A 23343-nucleotide genomic window follows, 5' to 3' on the forward strand; every position below is an offset into this window, starting at 1 on the left:
GTACAGGACAACTGACTTTTCGTTGGCTTGTTTCTGTACAGGAATGGGTGGGGTTAGGGGCTCTTTTAAAAAGAGAGGGGAGGGGTCTAGGTGAGGCACAGAAGCCTCTTTGGTTAAGGAAGGCGAGGGAGTAGGACTAGGAGTAATACCATTAATCGTAAGTAATGGATGCATTTACGATAATGCTCATACTTGTTTCTTCTACAGGTCATACTACAGCTTGTTTTTGCCGCAAGTGTTCTGTGTGGTCTCCTTTTGGGCATGTGCGTGTGGGGTCGGGAGGGACCCAACACCCCCGATTTCAACTTGATTGATCGACCACATCATGCAACACCTAAACTGCATCTGAATGACAACATTTGGATTCATTTGGTGCGAACCGTGCTCAACAGATCCTATTTCTGTATGGGCGTCATGCGAAGCACTGTGGATGTTTTGTCAACATATTTGATCGCCATACCAATGCCAACAAGCATCTTAGAAATTTGAAATGCTACTAACCGGGACAAAGACGTGCAAGAACATAATGTTGAAATCCACTTCAGTCCCTATGAGTATTGCAGGGACTGTCAGGAAACAACCAGTGAAAAGTGGGACAATCTCACTCATATGATCACCTACAACATTACTACCGGTGACTTGTGTGTCTACAACATCCCCTGTAATTCTTATGGCATCGGAAAATGCTTTCAGTTGCGCTTAGAAAATAAAACATCAACCTCTCAAAACTTACCATGGGAACACAGACTTTTGTGCTTTTACCGAACAGATAGACATTGCAAAAATATGTCGAATCATATGGTTTGTCGTCATCTATCGACTGCCGCCAGTCATATTAAACATGTCAAATTGCCAGTTGGCTGGCTGTTTTCGTGTGGAAACCTGACTTTCACTTAAATTCCAGCTAACATAACGGGCAGGCCATGTACTTTTACACGGCCGGGACTCATGATGTTTCCATTTAACTCAATACATACTCGCTATCCCAGAGATGTTATGCAACTAGATGAAAATTGTGATTCAGATATTCAACTATTATCCGAATCGGAGTATCTAAGCTTAAGTCTTTCAATTGTAGGCGTGCCTGGTGTAACCTTATACAACACTAGGTTAATCAATAAGTTAACATGTCTTATAGTTAAAAATATTAACCATACTTCTATTTCTTTATTTGAATTTTTACTAGATGTGCGTGGTACCAGGAAAGCTTCATTACAAAACAGAGCTGCTATAGATTATCTTTTACTACAACAGAACCATTGTTGTTCAGAATTTGAAGGCATGTGTTGTTTTAATCTTTCTGACCACTCTAAATCTATCCAGGCCCACATTGATACCCTACATACATTAGTGAAAGGGGTAAATCTGGATATAGATCAGGGATGGTGGGACTAGTTATTTCAATGGTTACCTGATTTTGGACAATTACACAAAGTTTTTGGTGGAATTGTTGTAGCATTAGTTCTTATATCATTATGTTGCTGTGTACATTGTATTCCTAATTTGCTTGCAGTTTTTAGACCAAAGAAAGCCGGTAGGCTACACGACACACTGGTCAAAGGGTGGAATGTAATGTTATTTGCATGTTGACCACTGATGTCGTGTCACACCGCTTTACACCTGGCTTAGCTGCCTATTGTCACTTCAGTGGTCACTGGTTATAGACTCCATTTTGTATTCAGCCTAGACTCACCGCCATGTTAAAGTATTTTTTCGTGCACACATGCTATGCAATGTGTTTTTCTACTTCTACGTGTTTTCCTTCTCACCGAAGAGCTAGGACTGGTTCACGATATGTAGGAAGTAATCAATCCGTACAATAAGACCGTAACAAGCTAGTGTTCATCATAGGCAAGAGAATGGTTTGACTTTGGGAGGCGTGCCTTGGGAAGGTGGCCAGCTCCCGACACATTCCTTTCAAGGTTTACCTAAACTAGCCAGCTTTTTTAAATATTTCCATCTGAGAGGGGGCGTCCTCTAGAGGGCTCTTTCCATGGTTGTTTAAGCTATAAAAAGGTGGACCTGCTCAGTAGCAATGAGTTCCGAGACCTCGGTCAGGATTGGACGTCAAATGCCTGACATTTTTCCCGTGAGGTTGAGGATCTTTCATACAGTTGAACGGGGTCATCTTCTTGCTGGCATGAGAAAGATGAAGCATCTGACAGGCCATACGATGATTAAATATATATATATATATATATATATATATATATATATATATATATATATGTGTGTGTGTGTGTATATATATATATCTCAATATGTGTTTATATCCTTGCATGTATATATTTGCTGTTTATAGATTGAAGATTCATTATACGTGGTCTTAAGTTGTTGTTGCACATTTTGAAAGTACACTTTTCACTATTCAAACCTTCCTTCACGAACCTTGTAAAACGCTATAATAAATGTCTTTTCGACTCCTTTTAGTATGTATATCTTGGCTCAGTCAAAAGTAAAGCAAAACATTCCCCCACCTTGGATTTCCACACAAGGTTCAGGCTACTATCTCTCTTGTGCTGTCTAAACTTGATTACGCCAATGGCCTCTACCATGGATCATCTTTAACTACTATGAAAAAACTACAAGGCATACAGAACTCTGCTGCCAGACTACTCCAACTTGTAAAGCCACAAGCCACATCTCACCTGCCTTAAGGGCCCTACATTGGTTACCAGATGCCAGAAGATCCACTTTCAAGCTGCTTTGTATCACCCACAAAGCAATTCATAGAAGTGTATCGCTTTACATCAGGAAAAAAACATCCAATACATTCATCAAAGAAACCTCCACTCAAGATTGGCATCTGTTCACGCAGCCAAACTATGGAATTCAGTACCCTCAACTATAAATATCAGGCTTCGAAAAATCATATCATTTGTTAGTACACCTGCAGGTCCAGTAACTTGAATAATCTACTCGACCTAATTATGTACTTGACCCGTAAACTGGTCCCATTGTGTGATCTCTGGCAAATAGTTTACAGAGTCGACTTTTTCTTCATTCTCACATATGATTCTATCTCCAACTATGTGAGCTCAGCATTTCTGCAGGTCAAAAACCTCTTTTGTAGGATTAAGTAGTCTAAAGTTTTCTGCCTGTATCACAAGAATCTAGCCCACATATAAGGGGACACATGACCCATGACTTGCTTTTAGTTTACTAACAGCATTGCCATCACGGCAGGAGTGTTTCTCTGTTTGTTTAAACACTCATGTTTAATAACTATATTACTAAACCATGCTGTGGTAGCATATTGTCATCTACACACAGTACATTTTTAAGAAATGTCCAAAAACCTTTCCACTAACTTGCAGCTTTACTGATAAAATTATATAGTGTATTAACAATCTGTGAAAATTGGGTTTTAGACAACATATCCTTTGCACATCAACACAAAGTATTCTGATTTGTTTTCATCCTATTGAAATCATTTTTCGTCACAGAAATACAAAAAGTTGTCTTTCACAACTACTGAAATATATTTTGAATTGTTCGTATGTTTGGCTTAGTCATTTAAGTGTTGTGTTGTGGGAAACAAACCGGACACCCTATATCCTTTTATTTTACACTCCAAGGAAAATTAATTGTGAGACAAGCTGACCTTTGACCTCTGTCTGTGTACACAAAGCAAATGTGACGTACAAGAACAACATTTAAAGCAATCTTTAATTGCTCCTTCAGGTTCTGACTTAACAGAACACCTGTTCTTTGTCAGCTCACAAGAAGGGGCAAGTAAGTCCTAAAAATAGCTTGACCTGATCAAACTCCATAGTGAGTGGTCGTGTTGATTTTTGGAGCCCTGAAGATCGAAGGATAGCTGTCTTATTTTCAGAACCACCACATAACCACCATACTCAAACAGCAGTGGGCTGCTTATCCTTCTATATGTAAACATTTATAATTTCATGATATATATATATATCTAGATATGTGTATTTCTGTGTGGAAATATGTATAATTATTTTATCTTAAAATATATACATACTCTTTACGCCTGCTTTAACAAATCTATATTTTACTTACTATATATATATATATATATATATATATATATATATATAAAATGTGTGTATATTCTATGCTTAACGTGTTCATAGGTCATTGCATAATTTCTGTGCTATTAGACAGAACGCTTAAGAGTCTCTGTTTTTTAATTTGTCTATCGCAATGGATCAATATTATCAACTATTTGCAACCATTTTACTATTGAAATATTGAGGAAAGATAAAATAATGTTCTAAAAGTACACAAATAAATCAACTTTAAATAATGCAACTCTTAAGTCTGTGTTGATACGATACAAATTAAATCTAAGTATATTATATTCCTTACATATATAGTCCCTTACCATGTAATCATGTATCTATATATTTATTACGTCAGTCGTACTGTACAAGAGGAAAAGAAAAAACAATACTCTCTCAAAAGCTTTACTGTATCTCACCATCACCCTATATCTTTATCAATCTGTCTTCTATTGCCACTCTCTGACTCATCCCAAACCCATTCTACTACTATGATCTCCAACATAACCCTTCCTAGACTCTTCCCCCCTCTACCCGTCCTGGCTTACCCCAAACCCCAGTTTACTACTATGATCTCCGAGACAAACCTACTAAATGTCTCCTCATTTCTCTCTCCTTTAACTCATCCCAAACCCCATTTTACGTCTATGATCCCCCCAATCCCTTTCTACAGACTTCCCTCCTCCATCTCTCCTAAACTCATCCCAAACCTCATCCTGCTACTATGATCTTCCAGTTATCACTTCTGGATTCTTCCGTCATTTATACCTGCATTATTCTATTCAGTCCAACTAACAGTTTGATGTCCTCTGCTCAAATTAAATCATACCTCCCTATACTTATACCAATCTCTTATTCCCCTATACTAATCCACCACTAATCCTTTTGGGTTCCGGAGTAGTGTGCTACTCACCGAAAAGCACTTGGACGCCTCGTAAGGGGATGCTATATCAATACAATTAAAATATCAGTGTTATGATTCTTCTTCATACAAAGGTGAATATTTCGTCTTAATCACATGAGGACGGAAATGTGCAGAGATTCAAAAAAAGGGGTACGCCCATTAAGATGAAGATCTGAATTTGCCCATTGTGTGTATTTTCAAGTAATGTGGTGTGCCTCTGGGGTGGGTTGAGCATGTTGAGAGGTTTGGCTGTCTTAGGAAAACATTATTCGCCGCCCACTGTTTTCATGCGGGTTGCTTTTTTCAATGCCAAGACTTTCTTTTTTCTCCAGGAGGATATCACCATGTAAAAATTGGAGATCTTTTCAATGGGCGGTACCATGTCATCCGAAAGTTGGGCTGGGGCCATTTCTCAACCGTGTGGCTTTCCTGGGACTTGCAGTGAGTAATACTAATTTATAAACTTCTGTTTACTGAGAACACATAGAATGTAAAGCATTGCTGATTTGTAATATGAGACATGCTGAAAAGACATAACTAATACAAAACATTGTTCTGTGATCTGGCCACACTTTTTCACCTTGATCAAATCTAGTCTGTATTTTACTAAATTAATTAATGAAAATGCTGTTGTCGATTGAAGGTGTAGAGTCTTCTACCTTCTGTTTCCATGTTTCCAAGCAATTACCATTATCATATTGTTTGTCAGGCCCATAAAGACGGACAGGAGCAGTGGCCGTCTTAAACTGCTCTGCATTACATGTGAGTATGGAGAGCTGTTTTCTTCAGCAAGTGGGCGTGACTTTTTTTTTTTTTTAATTAAAAAAAAAAAAAAGAATTGGTAGTAGTTTTGGATTTTGTTGTATGTTTTTGCCAGTCATGCAAAATAAATCATACCTTAATCTGCAGTCTCTTTTAGATGATGTCCAGTGACGGCTCCCTATATGGTACAACCAAAAGATCCTTGGAAGTTTTTTTGTTAGTGGCCTCAAGTTTATGTATTGCACCCTTGCAATGATCGACGTGACCTTGGTAGAGTGTGGGAAATGCCTAGTATATTATTTGGTATTGCTAATCACTTGGCCCCATTTTACATCCATTGTATTATTAATATATATGAATATGTGCTTGGTATTTGAGCTGACCTAAATGCTGAATGTAATGTGCATTACAAGTTCCAGTTTCTTCTTGCATTTTTCTAGTTATTTCTATTTTTTCTCAGGTGCATGGTCTTTTTTTTGTCTGCGTAACTGAAATATTGCAGCACTACTTCATTCCACTCATAAAGCGTTGGTGGTGGCCATATTTATAACTTGCATTTTGTGTGCCAGTGTCCTCTTTCTTTGTACTGTCCCAGTGAGTTAATGCGCTCAGCTAAAATGTCTCCTGATTATGTAGTCACTCTGTTTGTTCTACTCAGTCTACACCAAAGTCCCTTACGTTGTATTTGCAGTGCTCAGTCTTGGGCCCTCTTCTCCCTTGTGACGACCTTCCTCTGCAACATCTCCTATTTCAGCATCTCCTTCCAGTTAATTGCTTAAAGTGCAAAGACAATCTTACCCCACCACCTCAAGAAATTGGTTTCAGAATTTGATTTGTCACAGACATCAGAAACTGGAGGGCTTTGCGTTCCAACTAGTTTAAAAAAAAAAGTTTTTAGCAGTAGTTTCATCAGTAACAGTATATTCAATGCTCTGCATCATTTTGAAGCAAGTACCCCGTTTGCCACATACCATATGTCTTGAGAACACTACTTATCGCAGAAGTTTGGTAATTGAAATCATAACATAATGAAACAAACATGCAAACCAGTTGCTCCCAACCAGCGGTCTCCTTAATTAGCAGTCATATTCACTACTCAAGCACATTTGTGTAGTATGTCATAGGTCGCCCACTCCATTTATCTGGCTCTATCATAAGTGAGTGACAGCCAAAGCTGCATACAGCAACCAGGGTGTGCTGTGTTTGTCTCCTCGGACTGCGGACCAGAATTCTCCCCTTCTCCCTCTTGAAAAATAGTGATGAGAGATGCCTAGTCTGCTGCAATGGCATGGCAGCATAGCCCTGTTTGTTCTTCCTGTTGCAAAGCTACCTCGTCAGCTGTCACCCATCTCAAGTGCTCCTCTTTCCATGTACTATGCTGGTGGCCATCAGGCGCGCTCCAGTGCATGGCAGTTGCCTGTTTAGCTAGTGCGAGTCCCTGATCAATGAACCTGGTGCCCAGCATACCTTGGTAGCTGAGGGTCTGTAGTAGAGGCCCAATAGATGTCTAATGATTCGAGGTTTGGGCAGTGTGCTACATGTTCTAGGCCTTGGGCCTCTTGCCGTTAGTAGGAAGTGTTTGTTGGGCATTCGCTAACTATATGCAGGAATCCTGAATCCACCAGGAAGCAGCAAGGGCAGGATTTGTTCACAGTACCCGTTATGACATTCAATCTGTCATGTGATGCATGTAGCAGGTTAATAATTGAGCTGGGTATACTTAAACCTAGTGTTTCTAGAGACACTACGGGTGTGCTGCAGGACTATAGTTGACTTCCTATCCATGAACTCTTGTCCCAGCCTGCTTGCCCATTGCGCCTTGACCGCAGCAATGGGCGTCTGCGTTCCAACTTGTTTAACTTCTCCAAGACTGAGTAACCCTCTTCCCATCAACCCCTTCTCTTCTACTTTGATAGGCCTTCATCACTGAAGCATGTTTCAAACTGTCAGAAAATGTACCAACATCTTATGTCATATGAGCTAATCACCATCTTTCCTGGTCATGAATGATCTTGAATTTACTGGTCTTCTAGTTCACCCTTGCTGCTCCTTACTCAGTAAACCATTTTCGTGCCGGACATCACTATCCAACTTTTTCAACCACTCCTGCCATGCAGACACACTTCACTCTTTCCCTTCTTGATCAGATATCGTCTCAATATATTTTGCGACCGGAAAAGCAAACAGGGCTACACCACCATCCTTCTCCATATCATCTTGGCCACCATCTGACTAATAACATAACTCGCAACAAAAACAATAAATCTGCTAATTGCTGGCAGGCAATCTGTGCCCACGCATCTTAGACCCATCTTAGATTGAAGTAGTAGAATCGACCCACCCTGTCTGTGATTGTGTTTGACAGTTTCATCACCGCTGTCTGTAAACTCCAACTGTGCTTTAATATTCCGCATAATAAAGTGCACAGAATGTAAGGTAACATTTTTATTCTTTGACAAAAAGGCAGTGTAGAAGATATGTTCTTGTCTCTTGTGGATTGCGTTTGGGACTAGAATGCATCTAAAAGACATGAAAAGTCGGTTATTGTAGACTCCTAGGGAAACATTCAGAGAGACGGAGAGAAAGAGCCTCCGCGAATACTGATATTTTAGATTGCATGAAAACTCAGGTTCCTTTGGGCATGCTTGAAAAGCATCAAAAAGGGGGCATGTATGCATAGAATCTAACAACAATATAGCGATCAGTAGTAAACAGAATAGCCAAAATATTTTGTAACTAGAAATTCTGCTGTGAGAATCAGTAACATCTTTTCATACGGACAAAGATATTATGATCAATTTTTTTTTTTATTTTTTTTTTTATCACCTACTTGATACTTTGCTACACTTATTGTATGAAGTATAATGCAGAGCCTCACAACACAGCCTTCGTTATATTTTAGCAATTGATCTGGCTATGCCTTTTGATTCTGCATTAATTACTATATTTGCGAGTAATTGCATGCATGCATACCTTTGAATGCTGCCCAATTTCTAAGCATTTTCAGAGGAATCGCTACTTTGCATTAAAAAAAGGTTAACTTCTTTTCGAAAGAGTTGTAATAACTCTCAGGACACATTTGTCGGTGAGATGTATCATTCTCTTTCTGACCTGGCCCATTTTTTCATGAAACCACTAGCCTGTCTGTTACTTATTTTATATTTTTTTAACTTGATGGCACCCTTATCATTCTAGTAGAGTTCAAATAATTCAGTTTCTTAGGTTCATAATGCTGTTCCCTGTGGGTGTAACATGGCACCAGAACAGTCCCAGATCAAGTATCATGTCAGTCTTCAGAGGAAATCAGCAGGATAGGAACACGAACGTGATCTTGAAATGTTTTCCTTCTACCAAAAATATAAAATGTTTTATTACAATTAAAGTAAGCATTGTTATCAAGCAAAAAGCATTGTAGTAGGAATTGATAGAATTTACAAATATAGGCGGCAAAAACTGACATTCCATAATGCATATATATTCATTCACATATGTATGTAGATATATATGTAGATATATATATATATATATATATGTTCGATGGCATGTGTAGCTGCAGATACACATGCTGTGCATTATCCTGCCATCTAGTGTTGGGCTCGGAGTGTTACAAGTTGTTTTTCTTCGAAGAAGTTTTTTCGAGTCACGAGACAGACGGACTCCTCCCTTTCGGCTCCATTGCGCATGGGCGTCGACTCCATCTTAGATTGTTTTCTTTCCGCCATCGGGTTCGGACGTGTTCCTCTTCGCTCCATATTTCGGTTCGGAAAAGATAGTTATCCATTGGAAAATTCGACGGTATTGTTTGCGCTTGGTACCAGGTTAGTGCTAGCACATCGATACTGAAGAAAGAAGAGCTCCGGCTGCCCTTCTGGGCTTGCACTCCTCGGCGGGGCCTGGTCGGCCCGACCGCGTCCTCCTTCAAACCTCATGGACCGGACCCCCTTTCGCTTCTGCCCCAACTGCCACGCAAAGTATCCTTATATAGACCAACACTTGGTCTGTAATCTGTGTTTGTCTCCCAAACACAAAGATGATACTTGCGAGGCTTGCCGGGCATTTCGATCCAAGAAAACACTGCGGGATCGAAGAGCTAGACGGCTCCAGATGGCGTCGACACCGACCAGGCACATCGACGTCGAAGAGGAGAGGTTCTCCATTCGAGATTCGGACTCGGACGAGTCTGAGAGTGAGCAGCTGAAGACACAACAAACCGTGAGTAAACCAGCTCAGGGGAAAACTCGCGCCAAAATAATGAAGGCCAAGGGGACGCCACCGCCAACAGGCCATGGCTTAACCCGAAATCTCGCTGACCAAACATCGGCACCGAAAAAGGCCTCGCAGCACCCGAAGACATCCGACTCCGGTCGAGATACCGGCTCCGACCAGACTCAGCACCGAGAGATCGGCACCCTGAAAGCCAAAAAGGTTTCCTCGGGGCCAAAAAAGACTTCCGAAAAGATTTTGGTGCCGAAACATGCAGAAACACAGCTCCTATACAGAGGAACAAGGCCTTTCCACACAATTACAAGGCCACAGATTTGAACAAGAACTGGGCATGGGGAGAGCTAGACCATACCCAGAGGAGGCTCCATATACAAAAAGACACGGGGAAAATCAGAACTCTTCCTCCAATAAAGATGAAGCGGAAGCTTGCATTCCAATAGGCGGAAATGCAGCCAAAAGCAAAAGTGGCTAAAGAAAAAACACCACCACAGTTTTCGCCACAGCAATCGCCAGCGCACTCGCCACATCTGTCCCCAGTAGCAACACCCCCAATGATGCAGTCACCAACGCACACAGGGATGAGCCAAGATGACCCGGATGCATGGGATTTGTATGATGCACCGGTATCAGATAATAGTCCTGATTGCTACCCGGCAAGGCCATCACCACCTGAGGACAGTACTGCTTACATGCAGGTGGTTCCCAGGGCAGCTACTTTTCATAATGTAGCATTGCATGCAGAGCCCATAGAAGATGACTTCTTGTTCAACACTCTGTCATCTAAGCACAGCCAATACCAAAGTTTGCCAATGTTACCAGGCATGTTAAAACACGCCAAACAGGTGTTTCAGGACCCAGTCAAAAGCAGGGCCATCACACCTAGGGTGGAGAAGAAATATAAACCTCCCCCAACAGACCCTGTGTTTATCACACAACAATTGACTCCTGATTCGGTGGTAGTGGGAGCAGCCCGGAAAAGGGCAAACTCACAAACTTCTGGAGACGCACCACCGCCCGACAAAGAAAGTCGGAAATTCGATGCAGCAGGCAAGAGGGTGGCCTCACAGGCAGCCAATCAATGGCGAATTGCCAATTCTCAAGCTCTACTGGCAAGATATGACAGGGCACATTGGGATGAAATGCAACATCTCATTCAACACCTTCCCAAGGAGTTCCAGAAACGTGCCCAACAGGTTGTCGAGGAGGGCCAAAATATCTCCAACAACCAAATAAGGTTGGCTATGGACTCAGCAGATACGGCGGCCAGGACAGTAAACAAGGCGGCAACCATTCGGAGACACGCGTGGCTACGGACCTCCAGATTTAAGCCAGAAATCCAGCAGGCTGTGCTGAATATGCCTTTTAACGAACAACAATTGTTTGGGCCGGAGGTGGATACGGCGATAGAAAAACCGAAGAAAGACACGGACACGGCCAAGGCCATGGGCGCGCTCTACTCCCCACAGAGCAGAGGCACTTTTAGGACGCCACACTTTAGAGGGGGGTTTCGGGCCCAAACCACAGAGCCCTCAACCTCACAAGTCAGACCCACATATCAGGTCCAATATCAGAGAGGAGGTTTTCAAGGACAATATAGGGGTGGACAGTTCCCTAAAACAAGAAGGAAATTCCAGAGCCCAAAAACCCCATAAACCAAACAGTGACTTCAACGTCAAAAACCCCCACCACACAACACCAGTGGGGGGGGGGGAAGAAAACTCACACATTACCACAACTGGGAACACTTAACTACGGATGCGTGGGTCCTAGCCATTATCCAACATGGCTATTGCATAGAATTCTTACATTTACCACCAGATGTGCCTCCAAGAGCACACAACATGTCCAAACAACACTTAGATCTGTTGCAATTAGAAGTCCAAGCATTGTTACAAAAAGAAGCAATAGAACTAGTACCCAACCATCAAAAAGGAACAGGTGTTTACTCCCTGTATTTTCTAATTCCAAAAAAGGACAAAACACTGAGACCCATATTAGACCTCAGAACACTAAATTTTTACATCAGATCACTTTCACACGGTGACACTTCAAGACGTGATTCCCTTGCTCAAACAACAGGACTACATGTCAACATTAGATCTCAAAGATGCTTATTTCCACATACCCATACATCCTTCCCACAGGAACTACTTAAGGTTTGTAATCCAAGGTGTGCATTACCAATTCAAAGTGTTACCGTTCGGCATAACAGCCCCAAGGGTATTCACAAAATGTCTTGCAGTAGTAGCTGCTCTCATCAGGAGACAGCACATGCATGTATTCCCTTACTTAGATGATTGGTTAATAAAAAACAGCACTCTGCAACAGTGTCTCGTACACACAAAATACGTCATAGAAACCCTTCACAAACTAGGGTTCTCTAAACTACCAAAAATCACATCTACATCCGTGTCAAATACAATAATACTTAGGAACACCAATCAACACACAAAAAGGGATTGCCACTCCAAGTCCACAAAGGGTACAAGCCTTCCAAAATATAATACTACACATGCACCCAAACCAACACTATCAAGTGAGGTTTGTAATGAAACTCCTAGGCATGATGTCTTCATGCATAGCCATTGTCCAAAACGCGAGACTACACATGCGTCCCTTACAACAATGCCTAGCAACACAATGGACACAAGCACAGGGTCAACTTCAAGATCTAGTGTTGGTAGATCGCCAAACACACTCCTCGCTTCAGTGGTGGAATCCTTATAAATTTAAACCAAGGGCGGCCATTCCAAGACCCAGTGCCTCAATACGTGATCACAACAGATGCTTTCATGATAGGGTGGGGAGCACACCTCAACCAGCACAATATACAGGGACAATGGGACGTTCAACAAAGGCAACTGCATATAAATCATTTAGAGCTGTTAGCAGTGTTTCTAGCATTGAAAGCATTTCAACCGCTAATAGCCCACAAACACATTCTTGTCAAAACAGACAACAATGTATTACCTAAACAAACAGGGAGGGACACACTCATCACAACTGTGTCTCTTAGCACAAAAGATCTGGCATTGGGCGATTCACAATCACATTCGCCTAATAGCACACTACATCCCAGGTATTCAAAACCAGTTAGCCGACAATCTCAGTCGAGATCACCAACAAATACACGAATGGGAAATTCATCCCCAGATACTACAAACTTACTTTCGAAGCTGGGGAACACCAAAAATAGACCTATTCACAACAAAAGAAAGCGCAAAATGCCAAAACTTTGCGTCCAGGTATCCACACCCTCAGTCCAAAGGCAATGCGTTATGGATGAGTTGGTCAGGGATATTTGCTTACGCTTTTCCCCCTCTCCCACTCCTTCCTTATCTAATAAACAAATTGAGTCAAAACAAACTCAAACTAATATTAATAGCACCAACCTGGGCCCGTCAGCCATGGTATACAACACTACTGGACCTGTCGGTAGTACCTCATATCAAACTACCAAACAGACCAGATCTTTTAACTCAACACAAACAGATCAGACACCCAAATCCAGCATCGCTCAATCTAGCAATCTGGCTCCTGAAGTCTTAGAATTTTGACATTTAGACCTTACACAAGAATGTATGGAGGTCATTAAACAAGCTAGAAAACCTACTACAAGCCATTGTTATGCAAACAAATGGAAAAGATTTGTTTATTACTGCCATAATAATCAAATTCAACCACTACATGCTTCTGCAAAAAACATTGTAGGCTATTAATTACACTTACAAAAATCAAAACTAGCATTTTCTTCTATCAAAATACATCTCACAGCAATATCTGCCTACCTGCAGATCTCACATTCAACATCACTCTTTAGAATCCCAGTCATCAAAGCATTTATGGAGGGTTTAAAAAGAATCATACCCCCAAGAACACCACCAGTTCCATTGTGGAACCTCAATATTGTATTAACACGACTCATTGGCCCACCATTTGAACCCTTGCACTCTTGTGACATGCAATACTTTACCTGGAAAGTAGCCTTCCTAATAGCTATCACATCTCTTAGAAGAGTAAGCGAAATACAAGCATTCACTATACAAGAACCCTTTATACAAATACATAAACATAAAGTGGTTCTCCGTACAAATCCAAAGTTCTTACCAAAAGTTATATCACTGTTTCACCTAAACCAAACAGTGGAACTCCCAGTCTTTTTTCCACAACCAGACTCAGTGGCCGAAAGAGCCTTACATACATTAGACATCAAAAGAGCACTAATGTATTACATTGATAGAACAAAACAATTTAGCAAAAAAAACAATTGTTTGTAGCCTTCCACAAACCTCATGCAGGAAATCCAATATCCAAACAAGGTATTGCCAAATGGATAGTGAAATGTATTCGGACCTGCTATATTAAAGCAAAAAGAGATCTGCCTATTACGCCGAAGGCGCACTTCACTAGGAAGAAAGGCGCCACAATGGCCTTTCTAGGAAATATGCCTATGACAGAAATCTGTAAGGCAGCCACATGGTCTACGCCTCATACATTCACAAAACATTACTGTGTAGATGTGTTAACAACACAACAAGCCACAGTAGGACAGGCTGTATTACGAACATTATTTCAGACAACTTCAACTCCTACAGGCTGAACCACCGCTTTTGGGGAGATAACTGCTTACTAGTCTATGCACAGCATGTTTATCTGCAGCTACACATGCCATTGAACGGAAAATGTCACTTACCCAGTGTACATCTGTTCGTGGCATGAGATGCTTCAGATTCCCATGTGCCCTCCCACCTCCCCGGGAGCCTGTAGCCGTTATAAGTTGATGAAACTTGTACATTTGTAAATATATATACTATTCTTTATACACATTATGTACATACATACTCCATTGCATGGGCACTTTTACTATATACAAAACTCCTACCTCACCCTCTGCTGGGAAAATAATCTAAGATGGAGTCGACGCCCATGCACAATGGAGCCGAAAGGCGAGGAGTCCCTCGGTCTCGTGACTCGAAAAGACTTCTTCGAAGAAAAACAACTTGTAACACTCCGAGCCCAACACTAGATGGCAGGATAATGCACAGCATGTGAATCTGTTGCGTCTCATGCCACGAACAGATGTACACTGGGTAAGTGACATTTTCCATATATATATATATATATATATATATATATATATATATATATATATATATATATATATATATATATATATATATATATATATATATATATATATATATATATATATATATATATACACACACACACCCCCATTATTGAATAGCAGTTTTTGCTGACTATATTTGTAAATTCTATTAAGCCCTACTACGGTGCTTTTCTTGATAACAATATTTACCGTAATAATTGTAATACAATAATTTGTAATAATATATATATTAAATTTAAATTTATTGTAAGGGAGGGAACCAAAATGTGAGGCCCTTTATATATGGAGGGGTAGGTGAGTTATATTTATTGCGCAAAACATTCTGACAAAAAATTATGTGTTATCTTTTTATTATATTATATTCACATTAATAATCTGCCATTGCTACCATTGATGTCAAAGATGCGTATGAAGTGACACTAAGTTTCAACCCTCGTTCTTATCACATACATGTTCCCCCATTTACACCCCTTCGGCTGCCCTCCTCAGTGAGAACCTGTATTGGAAGGTTAAGACTGCTACTTTATAGGGTTGGCGTGTTCTACATAAGGGCATTGTGGCACTACGGAAACCATGACAATTGAATTCCATTTGAAGGTTTTAACTGGAGCTGGGGACCTGATACAAAGGAATACATTGCACTGGAACTCTTTTCCAGCACACACCTCTGAAAACAGACAACTGATCTATTTGTACTTCATTTCTGTCTGTTTATTGCTCCTCTCAGCTGATTGCTAATGTCTGCTTCCAGGGTGAAGAGATTTGTGGCTATGAAAGTTGTGAAGAGTGCAGAACACTACACCGAAACTGCCCTTGATGAAATCAAGTTGCTTAAATGTGTGAGTATAATAGGAACAGCAGTTTAATATTTTTAACTAATTGTGCCACACTGGAATTGTTTAAGCTTTCATAAGCTTAAAAGACCTTGCATAATGAGACATTTGTCTTTGTGTACGTATCTCTCTGTAATAGTGAACTTTAATGGGTAATTCTAACTGCAGATAACTCGCTTTTTGAATATTCTTGAGGCATCAGACTGGATCTGAAAACTTCTAAAGCGGGACCCCTGCACGTAGGTAGGTGAGGCCATGTGGCTCAATGCTAATGTCCCTCCGCTCTTGAAATAACTCTTGGAACAGCATATAGGCATCATTCGGGCACACTGATGGCAGCTCCTTTCTTTTTGTGCTGCTGTACGTGGGTCTGGACTACCTCTATTGTTTTCACAGTTTTCAAAATTCTTTAGAAAACCAGTGTACAAGGGCAAGTATCCCCTGTTAAGACTATAGGGTTTAATCCTTTTAGGAACTGTTCAAGCAAATAACTATAACTGACTCCCATTAGGTTCACCTTTGGTGCGTGGTGTTCAGAACACTAATTTAAGCCCTCAAGTGACTGTCATGATGAATCCAAAGGCAATTGGGGGAAACTGTGAGGGAAAGCTTTACGTCTCCAAACGCTGAAAAGACTCCATGCGGTGACTGTTCAAAGGAAGGTCAGGTTCCCTTTGCTGGTCATTCTCTGTCAAAATCTTTGGGTATGTTGAAGAAAAAGCATAAAAAGTACAAGCAAGACTCTGCCCCTTGCCTCCATTCTTGTACTCCAGTGAAAGTGTGACGGTGTTAATATGCCTCCTAGTCTCACTCCCAAATAATTTCTCCTTCAGAGCGGATTAAGACCATTGTCCCCAGGGGCTACCTGAATTTCCGGGGCCATCAACAATGCGCAGTAAATCAAAGATTTCTGAGAAGGCATTTTGCCAGTTCATACTAGTTAGTGTTCTGGTTCCAAGGAGCTGTAATGGCCTCCACCTGGGTCTCTGCCGGCATGTCTGCCCTCAGTGCTGGCTGGACCATCTGGACCTACTACGGGTTCCACACTGGCTTTGTTGCTGGCTCTGATCCTGGCGCCACTGCCCATGTTGAACCCTGGATGATCAAAGCCATTGACAATGGATGACGAAGTGCAGCCTGTTGTACTTTCTGACTCGGTCAGTGGTGCCACTTCGACCAGGGCAGCACCCTGATACCTGGATGCCCCAGCAATTGGCCAACCCATCAGATTTTAGTACTTTGACTTTGCCTCAAGAATGGACCAGACCTTTATACTCTGTTTGGAATGGACTCTCATAATGATGCATACGATCAGGGATGAATTTTCTCAACAGTACATGGGTAAAAAATGGTCTCAGAATCTCTAGGATGCCAGTGGCCTGGACACCTCACAGTTGCAAAATAAAGTGTCTCCTTTGCGATAGTCATGCAAAGGGCTGCCGAAGTTCTCGATTTCAATTACCTCCTATGGAGTTGAAAACTGATGTTCTCCCTGAGGTACTTCAACGTAAGCAAACAGATGCTGAGCCCCTGTTTCCATTCAATGAAGCCCTCACAGACATTCTTAGGGCTTTAGCAAAACCCTGTTCTGTTCCTCTGTGTACAAACAGATAGCACAGCACAATCATCCAGCCCCGGGTGAGCCAGATTTCTTGACTCAGCATCCCAACCCTGAGGCCCAAGTCATGCAGGCCTCAGTGAGCAAAGTCAACCCTAATGCTTGCCCTACCATACCTCTGGACAGAAACTCTGAGCACATTGAGACTCTCGAGAGGTGTATGTTTTCGTCAGCTAGTTGGACTGTACTTTAGCATCTCACATGTTTTTCCCGGGTGCCCCTGATGATTTGTGTGACGTCCTTACGCAGGCTATTCAGAATGGCCATGATGCAATTAAATTTACTTCAGTCCTTTGTGGCTCGGATTCCACAAACGTCCTAGGCAGGTCTGTTGACACCAGTGTGGCTCTTAAACATGCCTGGATGGATCTTCAGGCTTCTGTGGTGATGTTCATCCTACGTAATAAACATGGTTTTCGATGACTCTCACCTTTTCGTTGAGAAGCTGAACTTTGGCGCTTTTAGGTTAGTAGGGCCCTGGCGCACTCCTTGGGCCTGCCTGCCCCGCCATGGTTGCCGACAGTTTTGCCCCTTCTGTGGCATTAGTAAGCGCCTCACTTCTTCACCTCCTTGCTTGAATGAGCAGCGACAGCTGACTGCCTTCAGTCTCCCTCCCAAAAATGTAGATGTTATCTTGGCAGCAAGGCACCCCTTGCCGAAATAGGTATACTCCTGCCATTGGGACAAGTTTATGGTTTGGTGCGCTATTTGACAGATTGACCCACTTCAAGTGAGGTTAACCGAAGTATTACTTTGTGTTGTTCCTAACCCAACAAGGTCTTGCTTTGGGCACAGTTAAAGGATATCTTTTGGATATCTTTTGGCTTTTTGGACTTTTTGTGGTTACCGGATATGCCTTCTTTGTTTAAATCACCTGATGTGTTTTTTGAAGGGTTTGCATTATTGTTCACCCTCTCCCTTTTCATGCTCAGTCGGACCTTGGTCTTCATCTTTTTGATGTATACTCCTTTTGAACTTATGCACAGTTGTACACTACGGCCTTGCACTCAAAAGACAGTGTTCCTAATCGCCATAACATTGCTCAGTTTGTGAGTGAGCTGCAAGCACTGTCCACCTGCATTCACTACTTTCTTCCCAGACGAGCTGATCCTGAGAACCTGAGCATCCTTTCTTTTGAATATGGTTTCTCCTTTTGATGTTGGATAGAACATTATCCTAATGATGATCTTTCCTTCACCTCAGACTCCAATTTGACTGGATCCTAAAAGGGGTCTTAGCTTTTACAATAGTCATACCAGGGAACATTGTATGAATGATCAATTTTTTGTAGTATCCGCTGGAGCGAAGGTCAGTAGAGGACCATCTCGGTGGATCTTGCTCTGCATCATAATCTGTTAAGCAGTAGCCAAGAAGCAGCCCACAAACATTTGAGGGCTCCTTCCACCAGAGCCAAGGGTGCTGCCACTATGCTGGCACTCAGGTCTTGGTCCGTGTATTTGAAAGGCCGCTATGTGAGCGTCACTGCATTGTTAACAAAGCACTACTATCTGGAGAACCAGGTCCTCACAGACACAGATTTTGCCCTCTCTGTCCTGAGGACATTTTGGTTTGAGCCATTTCTCAGGCCCACCACCTGAGATGTACTGCTTTGGTATCTATTCAAAAGGGGACTAATATCTATTGGAAGTACCATTTACTTTACTTTTGATAACACTCCTTCTGATAAGCAGTCTATCTCACTGGTCTCCCTTCCTCCCCATTCTGTGAACGAGGTTCTCTTCCACCTAAAAAGCTCGCAACCTTAAAGGTCTGCACACTTTTTAATGTAAATTTGCCACTGGGCTCTGCGTCTGGATATGTGGGCAGCCTAGAAGGCAACTGATGTCAGCACATGTGAGTGGCACCTAAATGCGGTTCTCTATATAGTTTTCAGAGTGGAATGATGGCACGGAGCTGTACGATGCCGCCTACTACCATGCAGGAATACTGCTTTAAACCTTTCCGGATCCAGTCTGACGCCAGGGGAATATTCAGAGGGTCAGTAATCTGCAGTCAGATGGAGTATGTATCAGAAAGAGTGTTATCAAACTTAAGTAACTTGTTCATCACCTCTCTGTGCAAGCTTTCTACTGTCTAAATTTGCTTGCTTCTTCTAGGGTGACTGCTGATCGTCAGTTATCATTCTTGCTCTAAGCCTTGTCCAGTATTTAATCAGTGTGAGATGCATAGTAATTTCATTTTTATAGGCCTTCGTGAGCCCCCTCCACCCCCAAAAAAAGAAAAGAAAGGGAGAACAGGAAGATGATATTCATCTGGGGATAGGAGTCATGGAGGTTCTGGACCTATGCACTTCCAGAGATGAATATGTCTGCTCTGAAAGCCCAGGTTGGCTGCCCAGGAACAAAGTTTTAGTGTAGTATGAGAAGGTGGGCTCAGGAGAGATGGGAGTCAAACCCATATGGGACATAATACCTGTAGGCAGTTTCTGTCCGCAACTGTGGGAAAGAGGGAGATACTCAGGGCGCACCGGTAACCAGAATTAATACATCCAGCACAGCAGTTCATATAATCTAGCTTAGAGACTTAAAAGGAAATAGCACAGATACAATTTTAACTATGTCTCGGGGAGAGCATGTTCCATATCACTCAGTGTCTTAATGACTATGTTAAGTTGAGAGAAGGGCTTACTTGTTTTGTGGGCTATTTACCTCTCTATCTACTAGTTGTGAATGGGAGGAGGGTAAAAGAATCCAACGACAAACAAGCCTGTTGCATCACCTACTGCCTGCCCACTGAATTGTATCTGACCTGGAGTAGGAAAATTTGGATTCGCAGAAGGCCCTTAGTTAAAGGAGCGGACAGCAGATCTGAGACCTGAAGTTGAGTTAAATTTGAGGTTGTGGAAAACAAATCTGGGCAAATGTAACTCAGAGGGAGGAGAGATGACATGTGGCACACAATACATGTGTATGCAAGGGTTTTAGACTATGTAGGCTGCCCTGCAGCACATCTTCAAACTTAAACACTGGTACAGTTTTAAATGCAAATTTTCTGTCAGGGAGAGTGTGCTCAGTGTTGTTTAGGGTTGGTGCAGCTCAGCTCTTTACTAGTTATGTATGCACTTTCCAGCAGGTCTTGCAATAACCTGCAAATGTTGATTACAGGCTCTCTGTGAACTGTGTTGTATCGGAATGAGGTTTGTCTCATATTTGCAACTCGTATTAAAATCAAACATAGCCTCTACTTGATTTTCCATGTGAGTCACCTTTCTTCCTCTTCCCTTGTTGGAGCTTCCGAGTCCCATCATCCCCAATCACCCCCACCCCCAGATGTTCATTAGACAGTGAGTACGAGGAAGGCTGTGCAATACTCTCTTGTTTAAGCAGAACTCTGGAACCCTGAAGTCCATTTCATTCTCTCTCCAAAAAGCAATTGTTCTCCCTGGAATGCGGAGGAATAATCTGAGGACCATATCCAAATACTTAAGGGTGGAATTTCATGCTCAAAACTAGATGTAATTTGGTTACTTGCTCTGAAGAGGGCATTCTAACTGATTTCCTGTACCTAACAACAGTATTCTGCTCAGTCTTAGTCCATTGAAACAGCCTTTTGTTGGTAGGCATATTGTGTGTTTTGTACATGTTAATGTGAAGGAAGATGGTATGATTAGTTCTTGAAATGGCATTGAAGCTTTTGTATGGCATGAGACTTTGATCTTATTTGCTATCCATGAGCGTGAATTCTTCTAGTATGCCATGGTAATAAGTGATGTGTTACATTCAGGCATTGATAGATTCAACCTGTTTTCTATCGTCAAGCTTTGTATGACTTGCAGAGCGTGGTGGAGGTTGGTTAAAGACCTTAGGAGCCAGACAAGTATTTGTAAATGAGATGAGACCTGTTTGCAATCGCTTCATGGGTATTTATGCTTTCATGATGAGACCCACATATTTGCAAGTGCTTATTACTATTCATTTCCTGCTAGTATTCTTTGTAACAGATCTGCAGCATTTACAGTAGTTTGAACATGCTATGGAAATTGCATGTTCTTTTAATAAAGCATCTGTGCCATGTGTATATTCTGGTTTTTGCAGGTTCTGGGAATGACCTTCTCCTCTTCTATTTTCAGGTACGAAATACCGACCCAAGTGACCCTAAAAGAGAGATGGTGGTTCAACTTCTGGATGACTTTAAAATCCCGGGAGCAAACGGCACTCGTATCCTTCAGAGTCCTAGAATTTGGAGTTCTACTCTCACTGAGCTGTTTGTCTGTATTGGTAGTTCAGAAATGTCTGCACCATTACTGTGTCTACTTGAGCAGCACTTGTACATTTCATGGGTCCCTTTCTTGGTCCAAAGTGTATACACTTTGAGATGTAGGTGATTTTTCCTGGATGATATTTTGAGGGGAATTGCGTAGTGCTTGAGCTGTGTATATGTAGTCTGCAAGCAAGGCTGTAACTGATCCATTTGCATAGAAGTGGTATCTTAGCAACATTTTTTTATTCATTCATTTACTTTGTCTCTGTTGCACTTTTTGTGTGTCCGAGTCACATTTGAATCCGTCCTTGTTACTTACATTACGTTAGTTAAGTATAGCTTTCTCCCTGCACTTGAGCACTGCTCTGGAGAGTGGGGATGTATGGTTGGCTTGTAAGGTCAGAACATACTCTCTCTTTACCTTGCTAAAATCTCTCTTGTAAAAGTGATGCTTCCCCTATAGTCTTTTCCCAGAACAAAACTACTCCATATGATATAGATGGGTTTGGTTATTGGCCTGCAACTGTATTTGTGGCCCAATACAAGAAATGTGTTGGCCTTGTTGTTGCACTAGAGACTATCTGTGTCTTATTGCCAGGGGCTGTCAAGTCCATAGCATGCAGAAAGTAAGCAGGCAGGTTTTGCTTCATTTTGTACATTTTGCTTAAGCTTAATATCTTCCTTCTATGGATAAATCTGTGAGCAGTTTTGGGAGGCCATTAGATAAGTCTAGTCCTCTCTGATATTGCTGAGTTTGTCAGTTACTGTCTTTGTGCTTCATCCAAATATATACTGACCTGATCAAAAAAAGGTTGTACTGATATGCGTGGTATGCGTAGCCCATTGAAGCTTTTTATTCTATTTGACTTCATTGCAAGTTTATCATTATACCTTTATTATTTACAAATGACATCATTTTTATATAGAAAGTTCATTCTCATCTTTGGATAACTAAATCACAGATTTTATTTGGTGCAGATTATTTGTAATAGAGGTTTTCTTCCCGGAAATCCTCATTAATATACTTAAGAATGGATTTTTCCGTTCTGCACACAGGATCCTGGCACACTTTTAAAAGGAATATATACACAAACAGCTTTTCAGTAGAAAAGTACGATTCTGAAAAAACATTAACCAAAGCAGTTTTGCAGCCTCAAAGAAGTTCTTTTCTCCGGCTCCAGGTGACCGGATTCTGGGGCACAGAACTTTTTTTCTTTTTTTTTTTAAACCCTGAAAACCTTTTACTCTTTATACTGTTTTGGGAGAAACACCTGACATGAGTTGTTTTGGTGTTTTGTTCACAAAATACTTGTGCTTGTTGCAAAATGCACTTTTTGTGAAGGAAAAAAAATGTCTAATCCTCACCACCTCTGCATAGTCTGTCTGCTAGAGGATCACTACCCTGAAGCTTGTAATCCGTGTCAAACATTGTGCAGGAGGATACTTAGAAGAAAAAGACTACATGGTCTACAGAAAGTACAGCATAGGTGACAATCTACTTTAGGGAGGTCTGAAAGACATGGAGTAGGTCCCCTTCTAACATTGTTCCATCGTCCTCTCTAAAGACTCCCACAAAGAGAGATCTGAAAAATAGTTTAAGTCATGTAAGGAAATGATGTGAC

General features: G+C 41.5%; 1 protein-coding gene across 2 annotated transcripts in view; it reads left to right on the plus strand.

The window, feature by feature from the left end:
- The window catches only part of SRPK1 (SRSF protein kinase 1), a 516348-nt gene that overhangs the window by 147605 nt on the left and 345400 nt on the right, over nucleotides 1–23343 (plus strand). For both annotated transcript variants that reach the window (XM_069238761.1, XM_069238760.1), the window contains exons 4-6: nucleotides 5265–5373; nucleotides 15801–15888; nucleotides 21591–21678. In XM_069238761.1, the coding sequence (XP_069094862.1) occupies nucleotides 5265–5373; nucleotides 15801–15888; nucleotides 21591–21678 (285 nt within the window). The remainder of the gene's footprint in view (nucleotides 1–5264; nucleotides 5374–15800; nucleotides 15889–21590; nucleotides 21679–23343) is intronic.

This window comes from Pleurodeles waltl, chromosome 6 (genome assembly GCF_031143425.1).
Source record: "Pleurodeles waltl isolate 20211129_DDA chromosome 6, aPleWal1.hap1.20221129, whole genome shotgun sequence".
Lineage (NCBI taxonomy): Eukaryota > Metazoa > Chordata > Amphibia > Caudata > Salamandridae > Pleurodeles > Pleurodeles waltl.